At 52.0% G+C, this 25396-nt stretch overlaps 1 protein-coding gene across 1 annotated transcript in view; it reads left to right on the top strand.

Annotated features, from left to right (window-relative positions):
- Positions 1-10785, top strand: part of slc6a9 (solute carrier family 6 member 9) — a gene marked incomplete at both ends in the record, with an annotated part of 54393 nt that extends 43608 nt beyond the window's left edge. The window contains 10 exons of the mRNA XM_084458408.1: positions 1-65; positions 2722-2854; positions 3304-3438; positions 4649-4752; positions 5802-6039; positions 6455-6589; positions 6890-6989; positions 7859-7959; positions 9592-9762; positions 10552-10785. The exon at positions 1-65 is cut by the window's left edge and continues 206 nt beyond it. Of these exons, the coding sequence (XP_084314534.1) occupies positions 1-65; positions 2722-2854; positions 3304-3438; positions 4649-4752; positions 5802-6039; positions 6455-6589; positions 6890-6989; positions 7859-7959; positions 9592-9762; positions 10552-10785 (1416 nt within the window). The remainder of the gene's footprint in view (positions 66-2721; positions 2855-3303; positions 3439-4648; positions 4753-5801; positions 6040-6454; positions 6590-6889; positions 6990-7858; positions 7960-9591; positions 9763-10551) is intronic.
- Positions 10786-25396: the final 14611 nt, after the last annotated feature.

Below are 25396 nucleotides of genomic sequence, written 5' to 3'. Positions count from 1 at the left end.
ACCTCCAGCCTGGTGGAGGCGGTGAACAGAACCAAGAGGACCAGCCCCAGTGAGGAGTACTGGAAGTAAGAGGGGTGGGAGGGGGGCGGGGGAGGAGGAGGAGAGAGGAGAGAGGAGGAGAGAGAGAGGAGGAGGAGAGAGAGAGGAGGAAAGAGAGAGAGATGAGGAGGAAAGAGGAGGAGAGAGATGAGGGAGAGAGAGAGAGAGAGAGGAGGAGGAGGAGGGGAGAGAGGAGGAGGAGAGAGGAAGAGGAAAGACAGAGAAGAGAAAGAGGTGAAATGAGGTAGAATGATGTGGAATGATCAGAGTTAGCGTTAAAGCCTGGATAGGTGAAAGCGTGTGATCTTCTACACGGCTGTTCCCAGTCCTGGTTCTATCAGATCAGTGAACGGCGGAGGAAGGGGAGAGTTGAACCAGGGCCCCATGTGAGTGTGAATACCTGAGGGGCTTACAGGCCGCTGGTCAGACGCCATGTTTGTCTGGTTGATCCTGGATAACTGTTAATCAGCCAGTCCTCCACTTTAAAAGCACACTCAGAAATCTCATACCAGCAGGTGAGACAATGGCAGAGAGATATGATGGATGGTCTTTTAATCCCAATGAGAAATAGAACCACAAGAGGTCATGAAGGGGTCCTACTGTCCTAGGCCCACAAGTCCAGGTCCTATGTCCAGGTCCAATGTCCAGGTCCTATGTCCAGGTCCTATGTCCAGGTCCTATGACCAGGTCCGATGTCCAGGTCCTATGTCCTACAGTATGTCCAGATCCTATATCCATGTCCTACGCCCCCATGCCTACATGACCAGGTCCTATGTCCAGGTCCTACGCCCCCATGACCATAAACTGGAGGGCAGACTGACAGACAGGGGGACAGACTGACAGACAGGGGGACAGACAGACAGACAGGGGGACAGACAGACAGACAGACAGGGGGGCAGACAGACAGGGGGACAGACAGACAGACAGGGGGGCAGACAGACAGGGGGACAGACAGACAGACAGACAGACAGACAGGGGGACAGACAGACAGACAGACAGGGGGACAGACAGACAGACAGGGGGACAGACAGACAGACAGACAGGGGGACAGACAGACAGACAGGGGGGCAGACAGACAGACAGGGGGACAGACAGACAGGGGGGCAGACAGACAGACAGACAGGGGGGCAGACAGACAGACAGACAGGGGGGCAGACAGACAGGGGGACAGACAGACAGACAGACAGGGAGACAGACAGACAGGGGGGTAGACAGACAGACAGGGGGGTAGACAGACAGGGGGACAGACAGACAGGCAGTAGACTGACCTTGTGGACCTGGTGGTTCTGTGTAGGACCTCAAATAATAAGAATAGCATCAATTACAATAGAGTTCCTACATAGAACCCATAGGGGTTAATTCAAATGTAAGTTTTATATGTTTTGACAAATTTTCCACCTGCAGAAAAATCCATCATGGCAGACGTCATGGGTTCTTAAGGCAAATGTGTTCCCCACGAGGAAAGACACAAGTAGACCTGGATTCATACATTTTCATCAAATAGGGTGGAAATGCCAGCATTTTGAAATGTGTGTTTTGAAACGGTTCCAATAGCGCCCCCTAGGGACCAATCATGGTCATTATTTCTGGAATAGTAACTCATGGCCTGTAGTTGCAACATTATTGGTCAACTCTTTTTGAGTTATTTGACCATTTCCAGGAAAAGAATAATAGTGGATAATAATAATAATAATAATAATAATACCAACGGATCCAGTAGGGTTCTACTACCCCAGGACCCCTAATGAGAACATATGAACCTAACATGTTCCTGTGGCTTGTAGTGAATGGTTGGCTTGTGTAAGTGATATGCTATCTTGTGCAAAGAGTATAGTGGCCTTGTGTGTGTGTGTGTTGGGGGGGGGGGGGGGGGGTGAGTGTGTGTGTTTGTTTATTAACTGGATGTGTGTTGTGTAATCAGGGTTGTGTGTGTTTATTGACGGGATGTGTGTAATATAGTCAGGGTTGTGTGGGTATGTGTGTGCGTGTGTGTGTGTATAGTGATGGGATGTATGTTAGTGTATTCAGCGTCGTGTGTGTGTGTATGTGTGTGTGTGTGTTCTGCATTGTAGAAACCTGTAGCATTTAGAACGCTGCTGTTGTGGGTTTGAGGTTGTTGATAAACACTCGGACCGATGCTTTGAAGTGTGAACGGTAGTGAGGAGAAGAGAGGGGAAGTTTCTCTGTCTCTCTCTTTCTCTCCGCTGTATCTCTGCTCTCTCTCTTTCTGATATCTCTGCTGTCTCTCTCTCTCTCTCTCTCTCTCTCTCTGATATCTCTGCTGTCTCTCTCTCTCTCTGATATCTCTATGCTGTCTCTCTCTCTCTCTCTCTGATATATCTATGCTGTCTCTCTCTCTCTCTCTCTGATATATCTATGCTGTCTCTCTCTCTTTCTGATATCTCTGCTGTCTCTCTCTGATATCTCTCTGCTGTCTCTTTCTTTCTCTGATATCTCTCTGCTCTCTCTGATATATCTACGTATGCTGTCTCTCTCTTTCTCTCTCTCTGATATCTCTCTTCTCTCTCTCTCTCTGATATCTCTCTTCTCTCTCTCTCTCTTTTCATCTCTCTCCCTGATATCTCTCTTCTCTCTCTCTGATATCTCTCTTCTCTCTCTCTCTCTCTCTCCCTCTTCTCTCTCTCTCTCTGATCTCTCTGCTGGCTCCTCCCCCTCCTCCAGACACTACGTGCTGAACATCTCAGATGACATCGGGAACTTTGGGGAAGTGCGTCTGCCCATCCTGGGCTGCCTGGCCATTTCCTGGGTGGTCGTCTTCCTCTGCCTCATCCGGGGGGTCAAGTCCTCAGGCAAGGTAAGACGGACCACACACACACACACGCACACACACACACACACACACACACACACACAATTACATTACATTACATTACAGTCATTTAGCAGACGCTTTTATCCAAAGCGACTAATAATAATTGCATTTAACGTAGGAAAAGCCAATGTACTACTACTTGCCAGAACTCACAAGTGCATCTCCTTTCTAAAACAAGTGATTAAGAGCATAATCTAGTGCTGAAGGCAAAGTGCAAGAATCGCAATCTAAAGTACAGTGCAATATAATATAATACAATAACACACACACAGATACCCCTCCACACACACACACACACACACACACCTCCACACACACACACCTATGTGGTTTAACGGTCCAGTGTGTAACATATCTGAGCCCCTGGCCGTGTGTGTGTGTGTGTGTGTGTGTGCGTGCGTGCACGTGTGTGTGTGTGCTCTCCTGGTCAGGTGGTGTACTTCACGGCCACCTTCCCCTACCTGGTGCTGACCATCCTCTTCATCCGCGGCATCACTCTGGACGGGGCCGTCAACGGCATCAAGTACTACCTGACCCCCCAGTGGAAGATGATCCTGGACGCCAAGGTGAGCCCCCGCCCACGAGGACTCGACCAAACCAACGAGGACTTGACCAAACCAACCAGGACTTGACCAAACCAACGAGGACTTGACCAAACCAACGAGGACTTGACCAGACCAACGAGGACTTGACCAAACCAACGAGGACTTGACCAAACCAACAAGGACTTGACCAAACTAACGAGGACTTGACCAAACCAACGAGGACTTGACCAAACCAACAAGGACTTGACCAAACTAACGAGGACTTGACCAAACCAACGAGGACTTGACCAAACCAACAAGGACTTGACCAAACTAACGAGGACTTGACCAGACCAACGAGGACTTGACCAAACCAACAAGGACTTGACCAAACTAACGAGGACTTGACCAGACCAACGAGGACTTGACCAGACCAACGAGGACTTGACCAGACCAACGAGGACTTGACCAAACCAACGAGGACTTGACCAAACCAACGAGGACTTGACCAAACCAACGAGGACTTGACCAAACCAACGAGGACTTGACCAAACCAAACGAGGACTTGACCAAACCAACGAGGACTTGACCAAACCAACGAGGACTTGACCAAACCAACGAGGACTTGACCAAACCAAACGAGGACTTGACCAAACCAACGAGGACTTGACCAGACCAACGAGGACTTGACCAAACCAAACGAGGACTTGACCAAACCAAACCCATTTCAAAATGGGGTCGCGTCACGCACATAAGGGGAGTCTTAACAGATAATCTTAACAGATGTTCTTCTCTGGAATCTCAAACAAGCGCACGCAACAAGATTTGAAAATAACGTCTCATCACTCACTAACAGGATGTTATGGTGCCCGAGGGAGCAACGAACCCCTGCCTCGCTTGTAAAGTAGTGATGTAATCATCTAAATATCAAACGTGTTTGATATTATCAGCCCCGATGGGTCTGCGAGCTGATTGGGAGGTTTAAGATTGGATCTGTAAACCCCTCACATTACAAGATCATCTGGGCCGAACAACGGTACCGACCAACGTTCCAGACCAGATTTCTCCTCATTGTCGGGAGGGGTGAATCGGGGATAAATTGGCCCAAAAGTCCTGTAGTGTGAGCTGAGACAGAGTGATGTTGACCGAACGCCTCGTCTGTCTGTGTGTGTGTGTGTGTGTGTGTGTGTGTGTCTGTGTGTGTGTGTGTGTGTGTGTGTGTGTGTGTGTGTGTGTGTGTGTGCGTGTCCAGGTGTGGGGCGACGCAGCCTCTCAGATCTTCTACTCACTGGGCTGTGCCTGGGGAGGCCTCATCACCATGGCCTCCTACAACAAGTTCCACAACAACTGCTTCCGGTTAGTGACCCTCTTCACCTCCACCCCTCCTCCTCCTCCTCCTCCTCTTCCTCCTCCTGCTCCTCCTCCTGCTCCTCTTCCTCCTCCTCCCCCTACTCCTCCTCCTTCTCCTCCTCCTGCTCCTTATCCTCCCCCTACTCCCCCTCCTCCTCCTCCTTCTCCTCCTCCTCTTCCTTCTCCTCCCCCTACTCCCCCTGCTCCTCCTCCTTCTCATCCCCCTCCTCCTCCTCCTCCCCCTACTCCCCCTCCTCCTCCTCCTCCTGCTCCTTCTCCTCCCCCTACTCCCCCTCCTCCTCCTCCTTCTCCTCTTCCTTCTCCTCCCCCTACTCCCCCTCCTCCTCCTCCTCCTCCCCCTACTCCCCCTCCTCCTCCTCCTCTTCCTGCTCCTCCACCTCCTCCTCCCCCTACTCCTCCTGTTCCTCTCAAACCCGTCTCCCCCCCCTGGCCTCCTTCCCTCCTGTGTAGATCCACAGCATGCGTTGGAATCTGGTTGTTTTACTGGATATGGGGGTTAACCATTATTACCCAGAAGGCACTTTGGTGCGTTAATACAATAATGTCAGGTCTATTATGTAGGAGACGTAGGAGATGAGAGACCGTTTCTCCCAGCTCTGTGTGTGTGTGTGTGTGTGTGTGTGTGTGTGTGTGCAGTACTTCATGCTAGGTTGGTTTGAATCACGGATAGTTTCCGTTGCCTGGATCACGCACAGTCAGAAGTGATCACGCCACGCTGTCAGGGAGCGACAAGATCGGCAGAGTCGACTGTGTGTGCATGTGTGCGTGTGTGTGTGTGTGTGTGCGACTGTGCGTGAGCAGAAGTCCGAACTGGAAGCCTTCCTCTGCAGTTCATGAAGTCCACCATGAGATGGTCTCTCACTGCTCCATAGCACCACCTTGTGGCTGAAAAAGTTACGATGGTCGAGTAGTTTTTATCTGTGAGTAGTGATATACACACAAGGTGTTCACCTGTTGAGTGTGTGCACACTAACCCTCCCTAACCCCCCTCCCCCTCCACCCCCCCGCCCCCATCACCATCGCCGCGGCAACAGGGACAGCATCATCATCAGCATAACCAACTGCGCGACCAGCGTGTACGCCGGCTTCGTCATTTTCTCCATCCTGGGCTTCATGGCGCACCACCTGAACGTGGACGTCTCGCAGGTGGCCGACCACGGCCCGGGTCTGGCGTTCGTGGCGTACCCGGAGGCGCTGACGCTGCTGCCCATCTCGCCGCTCTGGTCGCTGCTCTTCTTCTTCATGCTCATCCTCCTGGGCCTGGGGACGCAGGTGAGGGACCGCTTCTGGCCGCTAGGTGGCGCCGCGTCGACCCGCGTCGTCGGTTCCCTTTGTGTAGACCGCCTCCTCGTGAGTGCTTCGGGTACAGTAGGTTAGCGAGTTCTCGGTTACCCAGTATGATTGAACGGCGTTTGTCCCGCGAGAGACCCGGGTTCGAATCCCGTCCGGGGCAGGTCGAAACGTGTACGGATTACACTCGGCTCCAGGGAAGTTAAAATCCTAAATCCTAAACTTGGAACGTGGGGATATCCATCAACTCCAATACTTCAATATCCTGGAGAGTTACACTGGAGTTATAGGGGTTTGAAGAGTTTTATATGCATGAGATTAATTTTTTATATGCATGAGATTAATTTTGACCCGTGTGTGTGTGTGTGTGTGTGTGTGTGTGTGTATGTGTGTGCAGTTCTGTCTGCTGGAGACGCTGGTGACGGCCATTGTGGACGAGATCGGGAGTGACTGGATCATCAGGAACAAGACGGTGGTGACAGGAGGGGTGGCCATAGTGGGCTTCCTCCTGGGGGTGCCCCTCACTACACGGGTAATCCTCTCTCTCTCTCTCTCTCTCACACACACACACACACACACACACACACACACACACACACACACACACACACACACACACACACACACATAAACAAGTGTACTGATGTTGGTTTCCACACACACACACATAAACAAGTGTACTGATGTTGGTTTCCTGTGTTTGTGTGTGTGTGTGTTTGTGTGTGAGTGTGTGTGCATGTGTGAGTGTGTGCGTGTGTGCGTGTGTGTGCATGTGTGTGTGTGTGCGTGTGTGTGTGTGCATGTGTTTATGTGTGTGTGTGTGTGTGTGTAGGCAGGGATCTACTGGCTCCTGCTGATGGATAACTACGCTGCTAGCTTCTCTCTGGTCGTCATCTCCTGTATCATGTGCATCTGCGTCATGTACGTCTATGGTGAGTACCGCCGCCAGCCCGCCTCGTCTGTCCACACGGCCGCCTCGCCTCGCTGGTCAGAAAGATGTACTGTCCAGCAAAGTCACACAAGGAGCAATTCGGTTTCAAAGCTTTGTCTAGAGGTGTCTGCGCCCCGATCAACGCCAACCGACTCCCAACACCCAACATTCTAAAGTTGGCAGTTGCTGTTAGAATTTTGGAAGTTTAAAATTCAGGTGCAAAACCCATCCAACCGACGCCAACAGTCACCAACAAATATTGGCACGCCAGTCCAATGTTGGTGTTAGTTGGCGTGGGCAGTGTGCAGACACCTTAGGGATTGATTTAAATTTAGGATGCCTGTCCACCGGCAAGCTGTATTTTAGAGCTGGCGCTGTTTTCTCGTTGTTTACAATGGGTAATGATCTCTAGGGCGCTATAGAGACGAGAGCTGTGTTCCAAGCGCTTTTTAGCGCTATAGCGCCATGAGCTCTAGGCTTTTTTTCAGTTGAAATTTTTTTAACTTTTTAGGCTAGAGCACAGACTTTAAAAGGCTGTTCTGATGACGAAAACTGACGTTTTTTGGCAAAACCGCAGAGACAGGGAACAATGGCACTAGCTAACATTAGCTAGCTATCTTACAGTAACTTGGCTACTTACAGTGTAATCTGCAGTCTGCCGAAACACGACATTTGCTGCTAACGCAGCTGTAAAACATCGGTAGCCTAGCCAGCTCTTAACTCCAGCTCTAATGCGCTCTACACAGCTGTAAGCTTGGCGCTGTTCAGCTACATACCTGTACAGCTCGCCGGTGGACACACAGCCTTACTGTTGTCATGGGAGCTCGTTCTCCAGCGCTGGAAGCTAAGTTGTTTCTGTCCGTTGTGCAGGTCACAAGAACTACTTCAGAGACGTGGAGATGATGCTGGGATTCCCTCCTCCACTCTTCTTCAAGGTCTGCTGGAGGTTCATCTCCCCGGTCATCATATCTGTAAGTGTAATGGCTCCGTGTGTGTGTGTGTGTGTGTGTGTGTGTGTGTCAGTTTGACACACTCTTAGAGTTTGACCTGCTTTCCTGTCCTATGTTCTGGTCCTCTCTAATCGTAGAGTTTTGTGTATGTTCTAGATCATACCTAGAAAGAATTTGTGCTGGATGTGCAGGAGGCTGGGTCTTTTTTTGGAATATCATAATCTTAGTTCAGTCGAGATCACTTTAGTCAAAATTGACCCATTTATTTTGCATGCAGCAAATACAGCATATGAAATTTTGGCGGTGTGCTCTGTTCGGGGGGCCCCCTGCCTTACACAGCATGTGGAAAGCGCGATAGTAGGGGGAGGTGAAATCTAGATGTTCCCCCCCTCTGGGCCAGCTTGCCGGAAGAGTGCCGGAAGAGGGAATGGCATCGATTTATCCCCCTGCCTCTATGACGATCAGAGTGGGCCGCAATCGGGAAGTAGCTCGGAGGTAACTCAGCCCACTAAGACCGTCAAAGAGAGCCACAGGGGGTCTGCTGTACATTATAGTCCCTGGCCTCCACGGGCCGACGCTTCGTGGAGTTCCGAAGGAGTACAGCCTAAAGTCTATGCCTCCATGGTGACCGGAGGGACCGCTGGATGGCCCTTCGGAGATGTTTCGGCCCACGATCACCACGGAGCGCCACAGAGACTAAGCAAGTGAAGTTCCCCGGCTTCCACTAGCCGACGCATAGTGGAATACCAGAAGAATGCAGCAATACCCCCGGAACAGAGAGCAACGATGACAACAGAGACGACATCGACAGAACACAGGTGGAGCAGGGGAGGAGGTGGGGCGAGCATGCAGATAGCAAGCGAACAGCAGTAATGACAAGAGCGAACAATAACATGTTTTGACAGCTTAAGTACATGCACTCTAGCATGCTGGACCAATGCTATGACAGCTGACAGTCAGCTGGTAGGTTGCGTCATTACGGGGTGTGACTGATTAGCCTCTGCCGATTAGCCAGGCGTTGCCTCACCTGAAGTTGCGTCGGAGACTTCATTCTTGGTCAGATTCAGTGTCAAGGCCCAGGTCTGGGAGAATCTGTGGAGATCAAGGTCCTGTTGCAGCCCTTCTTTGGTTGAAGACAGCAGCGCGAGCTCATCTGCAAACAGCAGGCATTTGACTTCTGTGTCTACTAGGGGGATGCCAGGTGCTGTAGACTGTTCCAACTGCTTTGCCAATTCGTCACCATCAACGTTGAAGAGGGTCGGTCTCAAGCTGCATTTGGTTTAACAGCACACTTGTTGTTAGCGTACTTGATTATGTCGTAGGTTTTACCTCAACACCACTTTCCGCTGTTCGTGCAGCAGACTTGTGCCAAATTGAATCAAGAGTTTATTTGAAATCAACAAAGCAGGAGAATAATTTGCTCTGTTTGATTGGTTGTTAATTAGGGTGCTGAGGGTGAAAATATGGTCTGTTGTACGAAAAATTGGAAGAACGCCCATTTTGGATTGGCTGGTGTAAGCGCCATTGGACTGTTTTTTAACAGTGTGTAGATTGGTGAGATTTACTACTACATGACTGACTCTCTCTTTGTCTGTTTCTCTGTCTATCTCTCTCTTTCTCTCCCTCTCTCTCTCTCTCTCTCTCTGTCTGCAGTTCATCCTGATCTTCACGGTGATCCAGTACAAGCCCATCACCTATAACAACTACGTCTACCCGCGCTGGTCCGTGGCCATCGGCTTCTTCATGGCGATGTCGTCGGTCATATGCATACCCATCTACGCCCTCTACAAGATCTCCCGCTCGGAGGGGGCCACCTTCATGGAGGTAAACAACGCCCACCTGACTGTTGAGAACGGTGAAATCCTGGTCTCAGGCTTCGTGTCCACCGGTGAGCTGTACGTAGCTGAAGAGCGCCTTGTTCAGCTCACAGCTGCTCGAAAGATGGTTGACCGGTTGGACTACCGACGGGTCAGTTAGCATATCGTCTCGTGTTTTTCCCAGACTGCAGATGAACTAGCTAAGTTAAGCTAGCTAGCTAACGGTGCGTAGCGTTCGCTGTCTCTGCAGTCTTGCCAAAAACACGTCCGTCTTCGTCGTCAGAACAGCCTTCTACAGCCTGCGCCTTAGACCGGAAAGTTCACAAATCCCAAAAAGAGCTCATGGCGCTGTAGCGCTAAAACGCGTTTGGAACGCGTCTCTCGTCTCTACAGCGCCCTAGAGCTCGTTACCCACTGTAAAGAACGAAGAAACTTCTGCTTCTAAAAACCAGCCTCATTCTCTCCTATCCTCTCTCCCTTCCTTCTCTCCTATCCTCTCTCCCTTCATTCTCTCCTATCCCTCTCTCTCCTATCCTCTCTCCTATCCTCTCTCCTATCCCTCTCTCCCTTACTTCTCTTCCTTCTCTCCTATCCTCTCTCCCTTCCTTCTTTCCTATCCCCCTCTCTCCTATCCTCTCTCCCTTCTCTCCTATCCTCTCTCCCTTCCTTCTCTCCTATCCCTCTCTCTCCTATCCCTCTCTCTTATCCTCTCTCCCTTCCTTCTCTCCTATCCTCTCTCCTATCCTCTCTCCCTTCCTTCTCTCTGCCCTCTCCCCCTTCTGTCACCCCTCTCCAGCGGTTGAAGAACTCATGCAAGCCCGACCCCAGCTGGGGCCCCGCCCTCCAGGAGCACCGGATAGGTCGGTACGCCCCCGCCGGCCCCGACGCCGTGGAGGTCCGCCCACTGAAGGAGGAGCTGAAGGAGGAGGATAAGAAGGAGGAGAAGGAGAAAGAGAGGAAGGATGAGATCGGCCTGACCATCCAGGGCAGCAACGGCTCCACACACAGCAACCCCACCCCCACCGCATAGAGCCCCGCCCCCCCAACGGGGTTGGCCACGCCCCTCTCTGACCCCCCCTCCCCCCGCCCCTCCCTCCCCCTCCCTCATGCACTGTGGGGAAGAACCTGTTTGCTGGAGACCTTTACATATTGTAAGGGCTTCTGTTCTAACCTCTGCTAGAGAAAAAAAAAAGGTGTGTTGTCTTTTATCATCCAAAAGATTTTTTTTCTCTCCACATAATTTAATAATGATGTTTTTTTTTTTTCTGTAAACATTGTAGTTTTGTTCTCTTCACATGCAGGAGTTTAGATCCGTCTGTGTTCGTACGGTTTATACAGTAGAAGCACAACAGAGGGAAGACAGGTTCCCTCTCAACACTAGCGACGTCCACTCAGAATCCTCAACTCTCTAGAGACGGCGATGGCAGGCTAGCTGGAGACCAAACACTCTGATCCAGTGACAACAATAATAATAATAATAATAATAATAATAATAACAACAATAATATTCCATGTTATGTATATATGTATAATGGGATATTAATTATAGCCCAACTCATAAGGCTGCAGTATCAGCTGTGCCAAGATATACCCACATGAACGCAAGCCGGTCAACGTTAGTCCTCTAACAGGTTGTGTCTCCAGCTGTCCAGCCAGCTGCCCTGACGCGAGGACAAGACCTCCCATCCCCCAAACTCAGGGTCCCGAACCGCTCATAGCTACGTCCGCCCGAGCAAACTCCTCTTCGATCGCAGGTGGGCTTTGCTCAACATAACACACTAAAAAACACATATTATAGCACATTTTTGTTATTATCACGCGCACAACAAACAAACAAGCACATAAACACATGGGTGAATGCAACTCTGTACATAAAGTGCCATCTCTCTGACGTCTTCCAGGCATTCGTGGGTGAAATGCGTGTTTGTGGAAGCGAGTCACAGCTCGTCGGTAGAAGCAGCTAGCATTGGACCGTGGCTTTATGGTGACGATGCCTCTCTCCCTAGTGTCTCTCTCTGGCTCAACAGTAGGATTCTCCTAATCAGGCATGTTACCAAAAACATGTTCAACGTGCATGAACTTTAACCCCTGGGAGACATGTAGCTGGGGAGCGCGTCTCCGTTCTTCACTTTTTTTTGTTTTTCGAATTGAGAGACCTGCTTGTCTCTTTGCGGTGGAAACTAAATGTATCTACAGGCATTTTGAAGCTCTGAGCCAAGTACTCGTGTGATTGGATGTGGGAACAGGAAGGGGAGGGGCCATTGGTTGGCCTGGAGATGGAGCTTTTAGTCTCCAGAAGAAGAGAAAAAAAGAAAGCAAAAAAAAAAAAAGTCATCTTTACTGAATTCTGTAGTTTATATGTAGTTGTAGAGTTTTGCTCGCAATAGAAATGTCTTCTTTTACCTCTCATTATTGTAAAGTAACATAGTAAATCATTATATGGAAAACATGTTTATTTTGTAAAGAAGCTACAGAAAATAACCGTAATGTTTACCATTCCTCATCCATGACTTGATTTTTGTTGGTAATTGTTATATTTTTTTGCGGGGTTGTAGTGGGAGGGGCTATAGTTATGACAGGAGTTGGAGTGGGCGGGGCTTCAGAGTAGGGCGCAGCGTTCTGATAGGCTCCTGGGATTGTCAATCGTCAAGAAGTTCCCTCTTTCCACACAGTTTGGACGCGTGCCTCCTATCTGTTCCAGTCCAACTTTGGGGGTTTGATGATGCCCCCGTACCTTGACTGGTGGAGAGGGGTGGTCTAAAAACGCAGAGGGGCAAAACTCCTGATGTTATGATTTCACTTTGGACAGTATGGTCACTGTATATCAACCCTCGACTGCGTCCGCCAAGGTTCCACTATCGCTCTAGTGTTCAAGATGTCGTGACAGGTACCCTTCAGACAGTAAACAAACCTAAACAAACAAACAAACAAGCAAACGTTGTGGTCCAATAGGAGGGGGTTTCTGACACTCAGGAGTAGCCTAGCTAGCGGTCCAAGTGTTTGGTGATTAGGGATAAAAGGACTAAAGCACAACGGTACGGTAGGTTAGACAGCCCAACACACCCCAGCTTTACTGTAGAGACCTCAGAGACCAGTCTGCATGCTGAGGACGATGTTTGTGATAAAAAAGCACAACGGCACACATTTTACACAGACTAGTGTTACTGGAAAGATTCTAGCACAGGGTTTTTAATCATGTTTGTAACCAGTGTGTCTTGGGAGTTTCCATACAGACCATTTTCATGATGAGAAGCTGATACTTGCAGGGAATACGTGGTTGGAACTAGTTTTATGACCTTGAGCACAGTGTAAAATGATGCGTAGTTGTGGCCATGCCAACGCTGTTCAGACTTCCCCTGTGTGGACGACATGCTGCAAAGTCATAAAGAAGCCTTCTTCATTAATAACACCTGCATAGATGCTTTGTGAAAAAAAATCATTATCAAGGTCATATCAAGGTCATATCAAGGTCAAGGTCGTGTTTAATAACCGGTGCTGTGCTCAGAGTGGCATGACCTGTGTGACCCCAGGGTCTAGTCTTATTATGGGGTCTATGAAGGCTTCATGATGACTTTGTAAACAGGACGTTGCTCTACAGTGGGGCAGTTTGGACGTTCACTTCCTCTTCCTGTTGACCTATTTGACTGGTTGTCTTGGTGACAGTAGTGAGTATGGGTAAGGATGGCCCCCATGATATTATCCCCACAACTCTTCTCAGCCAGTTACTTGTACAGTAATGTAAAAAACATTAATAATCGGACCGATGTGTGTATGTTTTTTTTGTTATTTTTTGTTAGGGATTATTATCCCCTGTAGTATAAGTAGCCAGTGTTTGAGTGTACTACTGTGTATTTTGTGTGTAGTGGGTATCCTACTGAGTCTATACTTAGTGAAGGACAGTAGCAGTATTGATGTCACGTAATTCTAATCAGACAGTAACTATCATGTCGTAAATCTAACATACACAATCTACCTTTTAAGAGATTTTTGTACTAAAAAAAAACCGTATTGTCTGATTTTAATCATCTTTTATTCATGTTCAGTGACATTACATTTGTCTTTGAAGTTCTTAGAAAGGCCAGCTGATATCAAAAGTAGAGCCAAACTAAAGCTTTGGGTTGAAACTTGAACTACAAAAGAATGCTTTTTACAGTATGTGTTTGATTAAGCCGACTGCAGTTACATGACTATCGGGGAACGTTGGTGTACAACAGTGTTAAACTCTTTCACACAGTCCAGAGCCAATAGTAGTGTTTTGATATCGTGCTGCAGTCTCTGGAAGTCGATCACTTTACAGTATGCTGTGTTGTAATACTTTACTGTGTTGTAATACTTTACACTTTACTGTGTTGTAATACTTTACACTTTACAGTATGCTGTGTTGTAATACTTTACACTTTACAGTATGCTGTGTTGTAATACTTTACACAGCGAACACACTGATTGGCCTAGTAAATTAGGGGGCTGGGGCATAATTTTCATATATGTGTGCATATGTGTCAAAAAAAAAGTACATCAAGACACTAACATTTCTGGCTGCATGTTTACATGATACCGTATTCATGAAGTGTTTCAGAGAACTAGCCAGCCGGAGTCTTACGAGGTGGTTTAACCAAATGAAGGAAAGAGCGGTTTCATTTTCTTTCTTGTAACGACTCACAAGTCACACCGAGTTCCATCCTGCTATGTCTCTGTTACCAATGTGCCAATTCCCAGTGTGACATTCTGCCATTTGGAAAGCCCCGTTCCCTCAAGCGTCTGTACAGGTAGTCTTAAATGTGTCGCCATAAGACACACTGGATCAATATGACATATTTACATTGTGTAGAGACTCATATTTACTGCCACTTCCTTGAAATTGCTGTAGTAAGTCTGTGGATGTAGGATGTGTGCTACACGTGACCTGCTCTGGAAAGCGCTAGCGCCCCCTACAGTACTGTACTAAAACTGTGATTCCTTTTCGGTGACTCTACGATCACTGAAGAGATCTCTTGAATTTCTTACTGGAAAATGTCATGTTTTCTCGTGTTATTTTCAGCACTTTAAATAGGTCATTTGTGTTTATAAGCAAAAGGAAATTAATAATACAAGCTTCCATTCATAAATAAGTGTAAACTGGTAGAAGTTGCTGTCGTCTCGTTGTCTGGCGTTGTCGGGCCGGGGCACATTCTATCACGGACGAAAGTAAAAGCACAAATCAAATAAAAACACCTTCTGGTTCTTTTGATCGTCATATCCACCCGTCTCTCTATCTAACCTCCTCTCTTCAACCTCTAGGGCCAAAACCCTTTGGATTGTCTTAGTCATGTCAGCTGTATATCGTAAACTGTTCAATTACAAAAATGGTAAATAAAATCTATTTTAAAGATCAACTTAGTGTGTGGGCCCGTCTTGTGTCACAGTCTGCGATTGATTCATATTTATGTGTATTTAATTTCAGGTTCGTTTGACGTGCCTTAAACGTCTGGTTGTTGTACAAGAGTGGACACACTAGTTAAACAACGTGAGTGAGTACAGCGCAGATAGTACGTTCACATTTGAGTTAGCCGACACCTACTGTACTATCAAACCCAGTCCAGTGCATAGGCTACTCACAGTGTTTCATCTGAGGACGCCTCTGTGGTCAGGAGCCAGTCCCCGAGCTTCAGGAGAGGACGTGTCCCCGGGACGCCCCCTGTCCACTCCGTCACCGTCACGTCATGTGGAGCTCGGTGGCAACATGGCGTCCTCTGACCAGGCCGTCCCCCTGGGGGACGCATAGGCGCCTGGCGACGCTCCGCCCCCTGCTGGCGGGCCTCTGCGCCGCGGGGGGGGCGGGGAGGAAGGCGGCCGGGACGGAGGAGGATGAGGATGAGGGGGGGAGGAGGAGGAGGAGGGGGCACGCCGCCTCCCCGGCCAGGCTAGCGGTTCTGACGTGGTCGGGGGATCGGAGAGGGAACGGCTGGGCGGCGTGGTGTTCGGGCGTCCGCCGGGGGGGGCAGGGCTTCCCAGCAGGCGAAGGCGGAGCCTCCGTCGTCCTGGGGCGCCGAGCCGGCGCGAGAGAGCCCGGTTCTCCCGGGGCCGGCGAGCTGAGGGGGCGGCCGGCGCCGGGCGAGGGGGGGGTAGCCCCTCCGTTTCGGGGGGAGAGAGGCGGGCGAGAGGCCCGGAGAGGGCGGGGCTTCCGGGTCGACTCGGCGGCGAGGTCAGGGATCCGCTCCGGGGGCGTGTCCGGAGACGAGGGGCGGCGAGGAGGAGGAGGAGGAGTCCCCCCCGCCCTGGGAGGAGCCAGAGGGGGGCTGGGCCTGGCGCGGAGGGGAGGGCGGGGTCCAGGGGTCGCTACAGTGGAGGTCAAAGGTGATGGTGTCCTCCTGTCGCCTGCAGACCGACCACTCCTCCCTGCCGCTCTGAGGAGAAGAAGAAGAAGACATTTTGAGGAGAAGAAGAAGACATTTTGAAGATCAAAATAGCGCATTTCTGCACTTTACAGAGGGCATTAAGGACATAGGTCCCACCCCTACATTTTACAGAAGGGAAGCAAAAAAACAGTTTCACCCGGGGGCCAGAAAAGTGAGCTGTAAAAATTCTTCCCTGACCTCTCTCAAACAGAGGAGAGGAGGAGGACAGAGGAGAGGAGAGGAGGAGAACAGAGGAGAGGAGAGGAGGAGAACAGAGGAGAGGAGAACAGAGGAGAGGAGAGGAGTGTGGGTCTGACCTGGGGCAGCTGGGTGGTGCTTGGTCCCAGGGGGAGAGGGAGGGGGAGGGGGGAGGGGGGGGGAGGCTGAGACGCTCTAAGTCCATCCGGATCATCCTCCGTTCCTCCCGGAGCTCTGCACAACCACACCAGGAGAACAACACACACACACACACACACACACAGGGATGCATGTGTGAGCATGCGTACACACACAGATTCACCACACACACACACACGCACACACACACACACGCACGTTTCCCTACTCTCTGCTGCTGCGTGGTCTCCTACACACTCGCTAGTTCTAACCACTCAAACATCCAGTTATCACTCATCACAAACGGCACGGATGTTAAGAGGCGTTGCAGCGTTCCACCACTAGATGGCGGCGAGGCTCAACCCACGTGTTCATCTGAGCGCCTCTCCAGTCCGTCATCTAACTGACACAGGCCTACCTGCAGCCTCAGCTCTCCTGGCGCAGTGACCGCTCACCAAACCGCCTCCGTTTACATCCGTACGGTACGTACCTGTTACTGTGGGTTCCGGCGTCGCGCTCGCGACCTGGGTTCTGTGTTCCTGCTCCACTCTCTCCTAGAACCGGCGGGGGAACGTGGAGAAAGACAGAGCGGTTACCCTCTACACACGCTAGTCTGGGGATGCCGGACGTTCCAGATCTTTCCGTCGCTAGAACCCACGCTACCGATCAGAACCACTGCCTTCGTCTCCACTAGGGTGAAGGACCCGCCTCAATAAAGATGTCCTCCAATCAAACTGGACCGGAGAATCAAAACAGAACATTCACCGCCCTGTTAGGAAGGACCGCCCTAAAGACGCTGGATTGGTTCTGCAATGCTTTTTTTTCTCTCTCAATCTCTCAAATGGTTTCCACTGATTTAGTGACGGAATCTGTAGGAATGTGTTCAGTCTAGTTGAGCAGCGTTGAGAGACGGACTCAAACCTGGACGAATGTCCTCAGTCTAGCTGAGCAGCGTTAAGAGACTGACTCAAACCTGGATGAATGTCCTCAGTCTAGCTGAGCAGCGTTAAGAGACTGACTCAAACCTGGACGAATGTCCTCAGTCTCTAGAACAGAGGAGGAGAGAGAGAATGAGCAGGAGAGGTGAGAAGAGGAGGGGAGGAGATGAGTTCGGGGGGGGGGTTTAGGAGAGGAGGGGAGAGGTGTGGACAGGAGAAGAGGAGAGGAGAGAGTTGAGGAGAGGAGGAGAGAGTTGAGGAGAGAGTTGAGAGGAGGAGAGAGTTGAGGAGAGGAGAGTTGAGGAGAGGAGAGAGTTGAGGAGAGAATTGAGGAGAGGAGGAGAGTTGAGGAGAGGAGAGGAGTTCGGGAGGGGGAGGAGGGTGAGGAGAGGAGGAGAGAGTTGAGGAGAGAGTTGAGGAGAGGAGGAGAGAGTTGAGGAGAGGAGGAGAGAGTTGAGGAGAGGACAGGAGAGGAGTTCGGGGGGGGGGAGGAGGGTGAGGAGAGGACAGGAGAGAGTTGAGGAGAGAGTTGAGGAGAGGAGGAGAGAGTTGAGGAGAGGAGGAGAGAGTTGAGGAGAGGACAGGAGAGGGGTTCGGGGGGGGGGAGGAGGGTGAGGAGAGGAGGAGAGAGTTGAGGAGAGAGTTGAGGAGAGGAGGAGAGAGTTGAGGAGAGGACAGGAGAGGAGTTCGGGGGGAGGAGGGTGAGGAGAGGACAGGAGAGGAGAGGGGTTCGGGGGGGAGGAGGGTGAGGAGAGGAGGAGAGAGTTGAGGAGAGGACAGGAGAGGAGTTCGGGGGCGGGGGGGGAGGGTGAGGAGAGGACAGGAGAGGAGTTCGGGGGGGGGGGGGGGAGGGTGAGGAGAGGACAGGAGAGGAGTTCGGGGGCGGGGGGGGAGGGTGAGGAGAGGACAGGAGAGGAGTTCGGGGGGGGGGTGAGGAGAGGAGAGAGTTGAGGAGAGGAGGAGAGAGTGGAGGAGAGGAGGAGAGAGTTGAGGAGAGGAGGAGAGAGTTGAGGAGAGGAGGAGAGAGTTGAGGAGAGGACAGGAGAGGAGTTCGGGGGGGGGGAGGAGGGCTCAGGAGAGGAGGAGAGAGTTGAGGAGAGAGTTGAGGAGAGGAGGAGAGAGTTGAGGAGAGGAGAGAGTTGAGGAGAGAGTTGAGGAGAGGAGGAGAGAGTTGAGGAGAGGAGAGAGTTGAGGAGAGAGTTGAGGAGAGGAGGAGAGAGTTGAGGAGAGGAGAGTTGAGGAGAGAGTTGAGGAGAGGAGGAGAGAGTTGAGGAGAGGAGAGTTGAGGAGAGGGAGAGGAGGAGAGATTGAGGAGAGAATTGAGGAGGAGGAGAGTTGAGGAGAGGAGAGGAGTTCGGGGGGGGGAGGAGGGTGAGGAGAGGAGGAGAGAGTTGAGGAGAGAGTTGAGGAGAGGAGGAGAGAGTTGAGGAGAGGACAGGAGAGGAGTTCGGGGGGGAGGAGGGGGAGGAGAGGACAGGAGAGGAGAGGGGTTCGGGGGGGGAGGAGGGTGAGGAGAGGAGGAGAGAGTTGAGGAGAGGACAGGAGAGGAGTTCGGGGGCGGGGGGGAGGGTGAGGAGAGGACAGGAGAGGAGTTCGGGGGGGGGGGGGAGGGTGAGGAGAGGACAGGAGAGGAGTTCGGGGGCGGGGGGGGAGGGTGAGGAGAGGACAGGAGAGGAGTTCGGGGGGGGGGTGAGGAGAGGAGAGAGTTGAGAGGAGGGAGGAGAGAGTGGAGGAGAGGAGGAGAGAGTTGAGGAGAGGAGGAGAGAGTTGAGGAGAGGAGGAGAGAGTTGAGGAGAGGACAGGAGAGGAGTTCGGGGGGGGGAGGAGGGCTCAGGAGAGGAGGAGAGAGTTGAGGAGAGAGTTGAGGAGAGGAGGAGAGAGTTGAGGAGAGGAGAGAGTTGAGGAGAGAGTTGAGGAGAGGAGGAGAGAGTTGAGGAGAGGAGAGAGTTGAGGAGAGAGTTGAGGAGAGGAGGAGAGAGTTGAGGAGAGGAGAGTTGAGGAGAGAGTTGAGGAGAGGAGGAGAGAGTTGAGGAGAGGAGAGTTGAGGAGAGAGTTGAGGAGAGAATTGAGGAGAGGAGGAGAGTTGAGGAGAGGAGAGGAGTTCGGGGGGGGGGAGGAGGGTGAGGAGAGGAGGAGAGAGTTGAGGAGAGAGTTGAGGAGAGGAGGAGAGAGTTGAGGAGAGGACAGGAGAGGGGTTCGGGGGGGGAGGAGGGTGAGGAGAGGAGGAGAGAGTTGAGGAGAGGACAGGAGAGGAGTTCGGGGGGGGGAGGAGGGTGAGGAGAGGAGGGCCTGGTGGCTCAGTGTTACATGCAGCAGACGGGAGTCTCGGGGCACTAAGCGACACAGCAGGAGTGTTCCATCAGCACCCGGCCTCACTCCCACAGCCTCTCTCTCTGGCCTCACTCAGGAACCCACAGCCTCTCTCTCTGGCCTCACTCAGGAACCCACAGCCTCTCTCTCTGGCCTCACTCAGGAACCCACAGCCTCTCTCTCTGGCCTCGCTCAGGAACCCACAGCCTCTCTCTCTGGCCTCGCTCAGGAACCCACAGCCTCTCTCTCTGGCCTCACTCAGGAACCCACAGCCTCTCTCTCTGGCCTCACTCAGGAACCCACAGCCTCTCTCTCTGGCCTCACTCAGGAACCCACAGCCTCTCTCTCTGGCCTCACTCAGGAACCCACAGCCTCTCTCTCTGGCCTCACTCAGGAACCCACAGCCTCTCTCTCTGGCCTCGCTCAGGAACCCACAGCCTCTCTCTCTGGCCTCCCTCAAACATCTAGACCAGGAACCCCCAGCCTCTCTCTGGCCTCGCTCAGGAACCCACAGCCTCTCTCTCTGGCCTCACTCAGGAACCCCCAGCCTCTCTCTCTGGCCTCGCTCAGGAACCCACAGCCTCTCTCTCTGGCCTCGCTCAGGAACCCACATCCTCTCACTCTGGCCTCACTCAGGAACCCACAGCCTCTCTCTCTGGCCTCGCTCAGGAACCCACAGCCTCTCTCTCTGGCCTCGCTCAAACATCTAGACCAGGAACCCACAGCCTCTCTCTCTGGCCTCGCTCAGGAACCCACAGCCTCTCTCTCTGGCCTCGCTCAGGAACCCCCAGCCTCTCTCTCTGGCCTCGCTCAAACATCTACACCAGGAACCCCCAGCCTCTCTCTCTGGCCTCGCTCAAACATCTAGACCAGGAACCCCTAGCCTCTCTCTCTGGCCTCGCTCAGGAACCCACAGCCTCTCTCTCTGGCCTTGCTCAAACATCGCTGCCAGTGAAAGCCTTACTCCCCCCCCCCCCCCCCCCCCCCCCCGCGGAGAGAGCATTCTCACCCCTACATGTGCTCAGTCACATGGGCAAAGGCCTCTTTTTTTTTGGGGGGGCGGGGGGACTGTCCTGAGGGAGGTTATTAACACAGGTCCCCGTGACACATGGCCGAGTCCAGGGAGAGAGAATGAGATCACAGCTACTTCAGTACGCTACATGCCAGAGCTCAAGCCTTTACAATGGTAGAGAATACACACTAGTACGTCGAGGTGTGTGTGTGTGTGTGTGTGTGTGTGTGTGTGTGTGTGTGGAACACACACTCCACAGAGAATGATGACTTCCCCATCTGGTCTTTCGTTCTCTCTAATACCAGACATGGAGGGCAGTGGAAGAGAGTCAGAAGTGTGTGTGTGTGTGTGTGTGTGTGTGTGTGTGTGTGTGTGTCATGAACGTTTATATACCCGTGTGTGTGTGTGTTTATATATCTGTGTGCGTGTCATGCATGTTTATATCTGTGTGTGTGTGTGTGTGTGTGTGCGTGCGTGTGTGTGCGTGCGTGCGTGTGTGGCGTGTGTGTGCGTGTGTGCGTGTGTGTGTGTGCGTGTGTGTGTGCGTGTGTGTGTACAGTAGGAGCCGGGGCTGATTGAAGGGAGATCCGTCTTGCTGAGCGGAGCGTGGCGCTTGGCCGGACCCATGGAAACACTGACACCAGTGGACCGAGCCAGGCCAGCCAGACAGAACCCAGGAGGAGGCCCGTCTGAGACATGACGACCCCTCACCTGCAGCGTCTGGACCAGGTGAACTAAACACGCCCCTCACCTGGAGCCTCTGGACCAGGTGAACTAACCACGCCCCTCACCTGGAGCCTCTGGACCAGGTGAACTAAACACGCCCCTCACCTGGACCAGGTGAACTAAACACGCCCCTCACCTGGACCAGGTGAGCTAAACACGCCCCTCACCTTCAGCGACTGGACCAGGTGAGCTAACCACGCCCCTCACCTGCAGCGTCTGGACCAGGTGAGCGAAACACGCCCCTCACCTGGACCAGGTGAACTAACCACGCCCCTCACCTGGACCAGGTGAGCTAACCACGCCCCTCACCTGGACCAGGTGAACTAACCACGCCCCTCACCTGGACCAGGTGAGCTAACCACGCCCCTCACCTGGACCAGGTGAACTAACCACGCCCCTCACCTGGACCAGGTGAGCTAACCACGCCCCTCACCTGGACCAGGTGAACTAACCACGCCCCTCACCTGCAGCGTCTGGACCAGGTGAACTAACCACGCCCCTCACCTGCAGCGTCTGGACCAGGTGAACTAACCACGCCCCTCACCTGCAGCGTCTGGACCAGGCTCTTCAGCTGCTCACACTCCCCGGCCAGAACCGACCTGCACACACAGATGTAGAGTTACCCTGAAGATAGAGCACAGACAGGCAGAACCACACATTACAACCACAGAACACAGAGAACGCAAACCGCGGCTGGAAAACATGGAAACCAAAGTTAAAACATGGAGAACCACTGTTAGGACAAATAGAACCAAAGTTTGAACGCACATAACCACAGTTAGAACACATAGAACCAATGTTAGGTTTGGAGAGCTAGAGGGCTTGGATGTTGTTTTTGGGGCCCCCTGTGCCCCCCCCCCCCCCCCCCCCCCCCCCCCACCTGAAAATAAAATCTAGTGGAAGGACAGCTATAGGTCAGTATATTATAGACCCCGCCCCCCACCTCAGTGAGAGGGGGTTGACAGTGTGAGATACCTTTAAATCCCTCTACTAAACCCAACGTTGCAGTGTGGCCTAAAACAAAACAACAGGTTGAAATCCACACATTTCAAAACGCGGTGGAGGATCACCAGAACAGGAGGAACCCAGAACCCGAGAACGGGAGGAACCCGGAGCTGGCCCGGGGCAGAGAACCGGAGGGTCTGCTCGTCGACTCTCCGTCTGGAGGTTCTCTGGCGGTGTCAGGGGAACCGAGTGGCCTATTTCTCTCCGGTTCCCAGATTGCGTAACTATCGTACGCTCAAACTCGCTCCTTTTTCAGAGCAAAGGAATCTTCTGCATGCTGAGGTCTGGCATTCATTTTCTTACAATGGGAGCTTTTGTGCGGGGTGGGGATGGAGAGAGGGGCTAGCCCCCGCCTCCGAGCCCCCGTACCCCCGTACCCCCCCCAGCCCAGCCACCCTCCTCGGCCCCTCTGTATCTGCCCAGCCCAGCTACCCTCCAAGGCAGGGCCCCTGGCTGCGATGCCCTCCACGCCTTTCTGCTCGTCTGCCTGCTGCTTGGCTGGTCGCTCTGCCGGTCATCTGCCTGTCTGTCTGTCTGCCTGTCTGTCTGTTTATGTGTCTGTCTGTCTGTCTGCCTGTCTGTCTGTTTATGTGTCTGTCTGTCTGTCTGTCTGTCTGTTTATGTGTCTGTCTGTCTGTTAATGTGTGTCTCTGTGTGTGTCTGTCTGCTGGTCTGTCTATGGGTCTATCTGTTTATGTCTGTCTGTCTGTCTGCCTGCTTGTCTTGTCTATGTGTCTGTCTGTCTGTTTATGTGTCTGATTATGTGTCTGTACCTCAGTTTGTCTGTGTATGTGTCTGTCTGTTTGCCTGTCTGTCTACAGTGTGTGTGTGTGTGTGTGTCTGTCTGTTTATGTGTGTCTCTGTCTGTCTGTCTGTCTGTCTGTCTGTCTCTCACTGTCTGTGTCTGTCTGTCTGTCTGTCTGTCTGTCTGTCTGTGTGTCTCTCTCTGTCTGTCTGTCTGATAAAGACCACTAGACGGTCAGAAGTGTGAGGGTCCTTGTCTCCCCTCCTGTCCTGGTCCTTGTCCCCCCCTCCTGTCCTGGTCCTTGTCCCCCCTCCTGTCCTGGTCCTTGTCCCCCCTCCTGTCCTGGTCCTTGTCCCCCCCCCCTGTCCTGGCGCTGTCGGCCTGACCTCATGTTTGTCCACTGAGAAGAGTCTGGTATTTCCAGACAGACAAACAGCGCCGGAGTGTACAGCCGGGCAGATCTCAGATCTGGTCAGCAGGAATGTGTGTGTGTGTGTGTGTGTGTGTGTGTGTGTGTGTGTGTGTGTGTGTGTGTGTGTGTGTGTGTGCGCGCGTGTGTGTGCGTCCATCTCAGGACAGCATCACCATGGCTCAGACGGTCCCACAGTGGACCACTGTTCTCTCTTCTAGCTTAGCCATATAAGCTAACCATAAGCTAGCCTAGCTTTAGCTATATTGTGTCTTAATCTTAGCTATAGGCTATTGTGTGTTTGTTTTTTGGTCTGTACAGCACTTTGGTGATCCTTGTGATTTGTAAAATGTGCTTTCTAAATACAGTGGATTGGATTGTATTGGAGCCAGGTCACTCACTGCAGGTGGAACACCACCTGGTCGATACCGCAGACGTTCAGCTGGTTCCTCATGGCCTCGATCTCCTCCTGACTGGAAGAACCGAGAGAACTTTTGGACCTGGGAGAGGAGAAGAGAACAGAATAAAATAGGATAGAATGGAATCGAGTTTCAATGGGATTTCCGGTCACTAGTGCACTTGGTCCAAGTAAACTTGCGGTGCGTCAAACGCTAGCGGGTCAAAAACAAAATGGCCAAATTAACTTTGAGGCCTTGTTGTTCGGTGGTGGGATTATTATTTACATATCTTGACTGAGAGGCTCAAGAAAATAATCATTTTTAACGTTAGCTAGCTACCCTAGCTAACTAGCTACCCCTGAACGTGCCATGAAACGGTCTATGAGGAACATTCTAGAGTAGAGCTTTATTGTAAAGAGAAAGTGAAAAAAGTGACACATAAGCATGTGTTTTATGACGGGCTCACACGACAGGATATTTAAAAACCTAACTGATTTCGAAATCGGGTCGCATCTTAACAGATGTTCTTTTTGCGAATCTCAAGCAAGCACACACAACAAGATTTGAAAATAACAGCTTATCACACACTATAGGATGTTATGGTGCCCGAGGGAGCAACGAACCTCTGCCTCGCTTGTAAAGTAGTGATGTAATCATCTAAATATCAAACGTGTTTGATATTATCAGCCCTGATGGGTCTGCGAGCTGATCGGGAGGTTTAAGATTGGATCTGTAAACCCCTCACATTACAAGATCATCTGGGCCGAACATCGGTACTGACCAACGTTCCAGACCAGATTTCTCCTCATTGTCGGGAGGGGTGAATCGAGGATGAATCGGCCCGAAAACCCTGTAGCGTGAGCCCGGCATTAAGATCCACAGATATGCTGCACACAGTCCTGTCGTCTGTCCACAGCGGTGTGTGTGTGTCTCTATCACCTCCACAGCGGTGTGTGTGTGTCTCTCTCACCTCCACAGCGGTGTGTGTGTGTCTCTCACCTCCACAGCGGTGTGTGTGTGTCTCTCACCTCCACAGTGGTGTGTGTGTGTCTCTCTCACCTACACAGCGGTGTGTGTGTGTCTTTCACCTCCACAGCGGTGTGTGTGTGTGTCTCTCACCTCCACAGCGGTGTGTGTGTCTCTCTCACCTCCACAGCGGTGTGTGTGTGTGTCTCTCTCACCCGTCTCCGTGCCGGCTTGGACCGGATGCCCGTCCCCCGCGGGCGTCCACGCCGTCACCATGGCTACCGGGGGCGCCGAGGGCGTAGGTCACCACGGCGGGCTTGTACCGAGACACGGCCACATCTCCATCCCTGGACGCCAAGAGAGACACACTGATCATCCACCAACAGAGGAGGGAGAGAGGGAGAGAGGGGAGGAGGAGAGAG

Source organism: Borostomias antarcticus, assembly GCF_949987555.1.
Source record: "Borostomias antarcticus genome assembly, chromosome: 24".
In the NCBI taxonomy this organism is placed as follows: Eukaryota; Metazoa; Chordata; class Actinopteri; order Stomiiformes; family Stomiidae; genus Borostomias; species Borostomias antarcticus.
The sequence above is the reverse complement of the archived record's forward strand: the minus strand, read 5'-3'. Positions and strand labels throughout refer to the sequence as shown.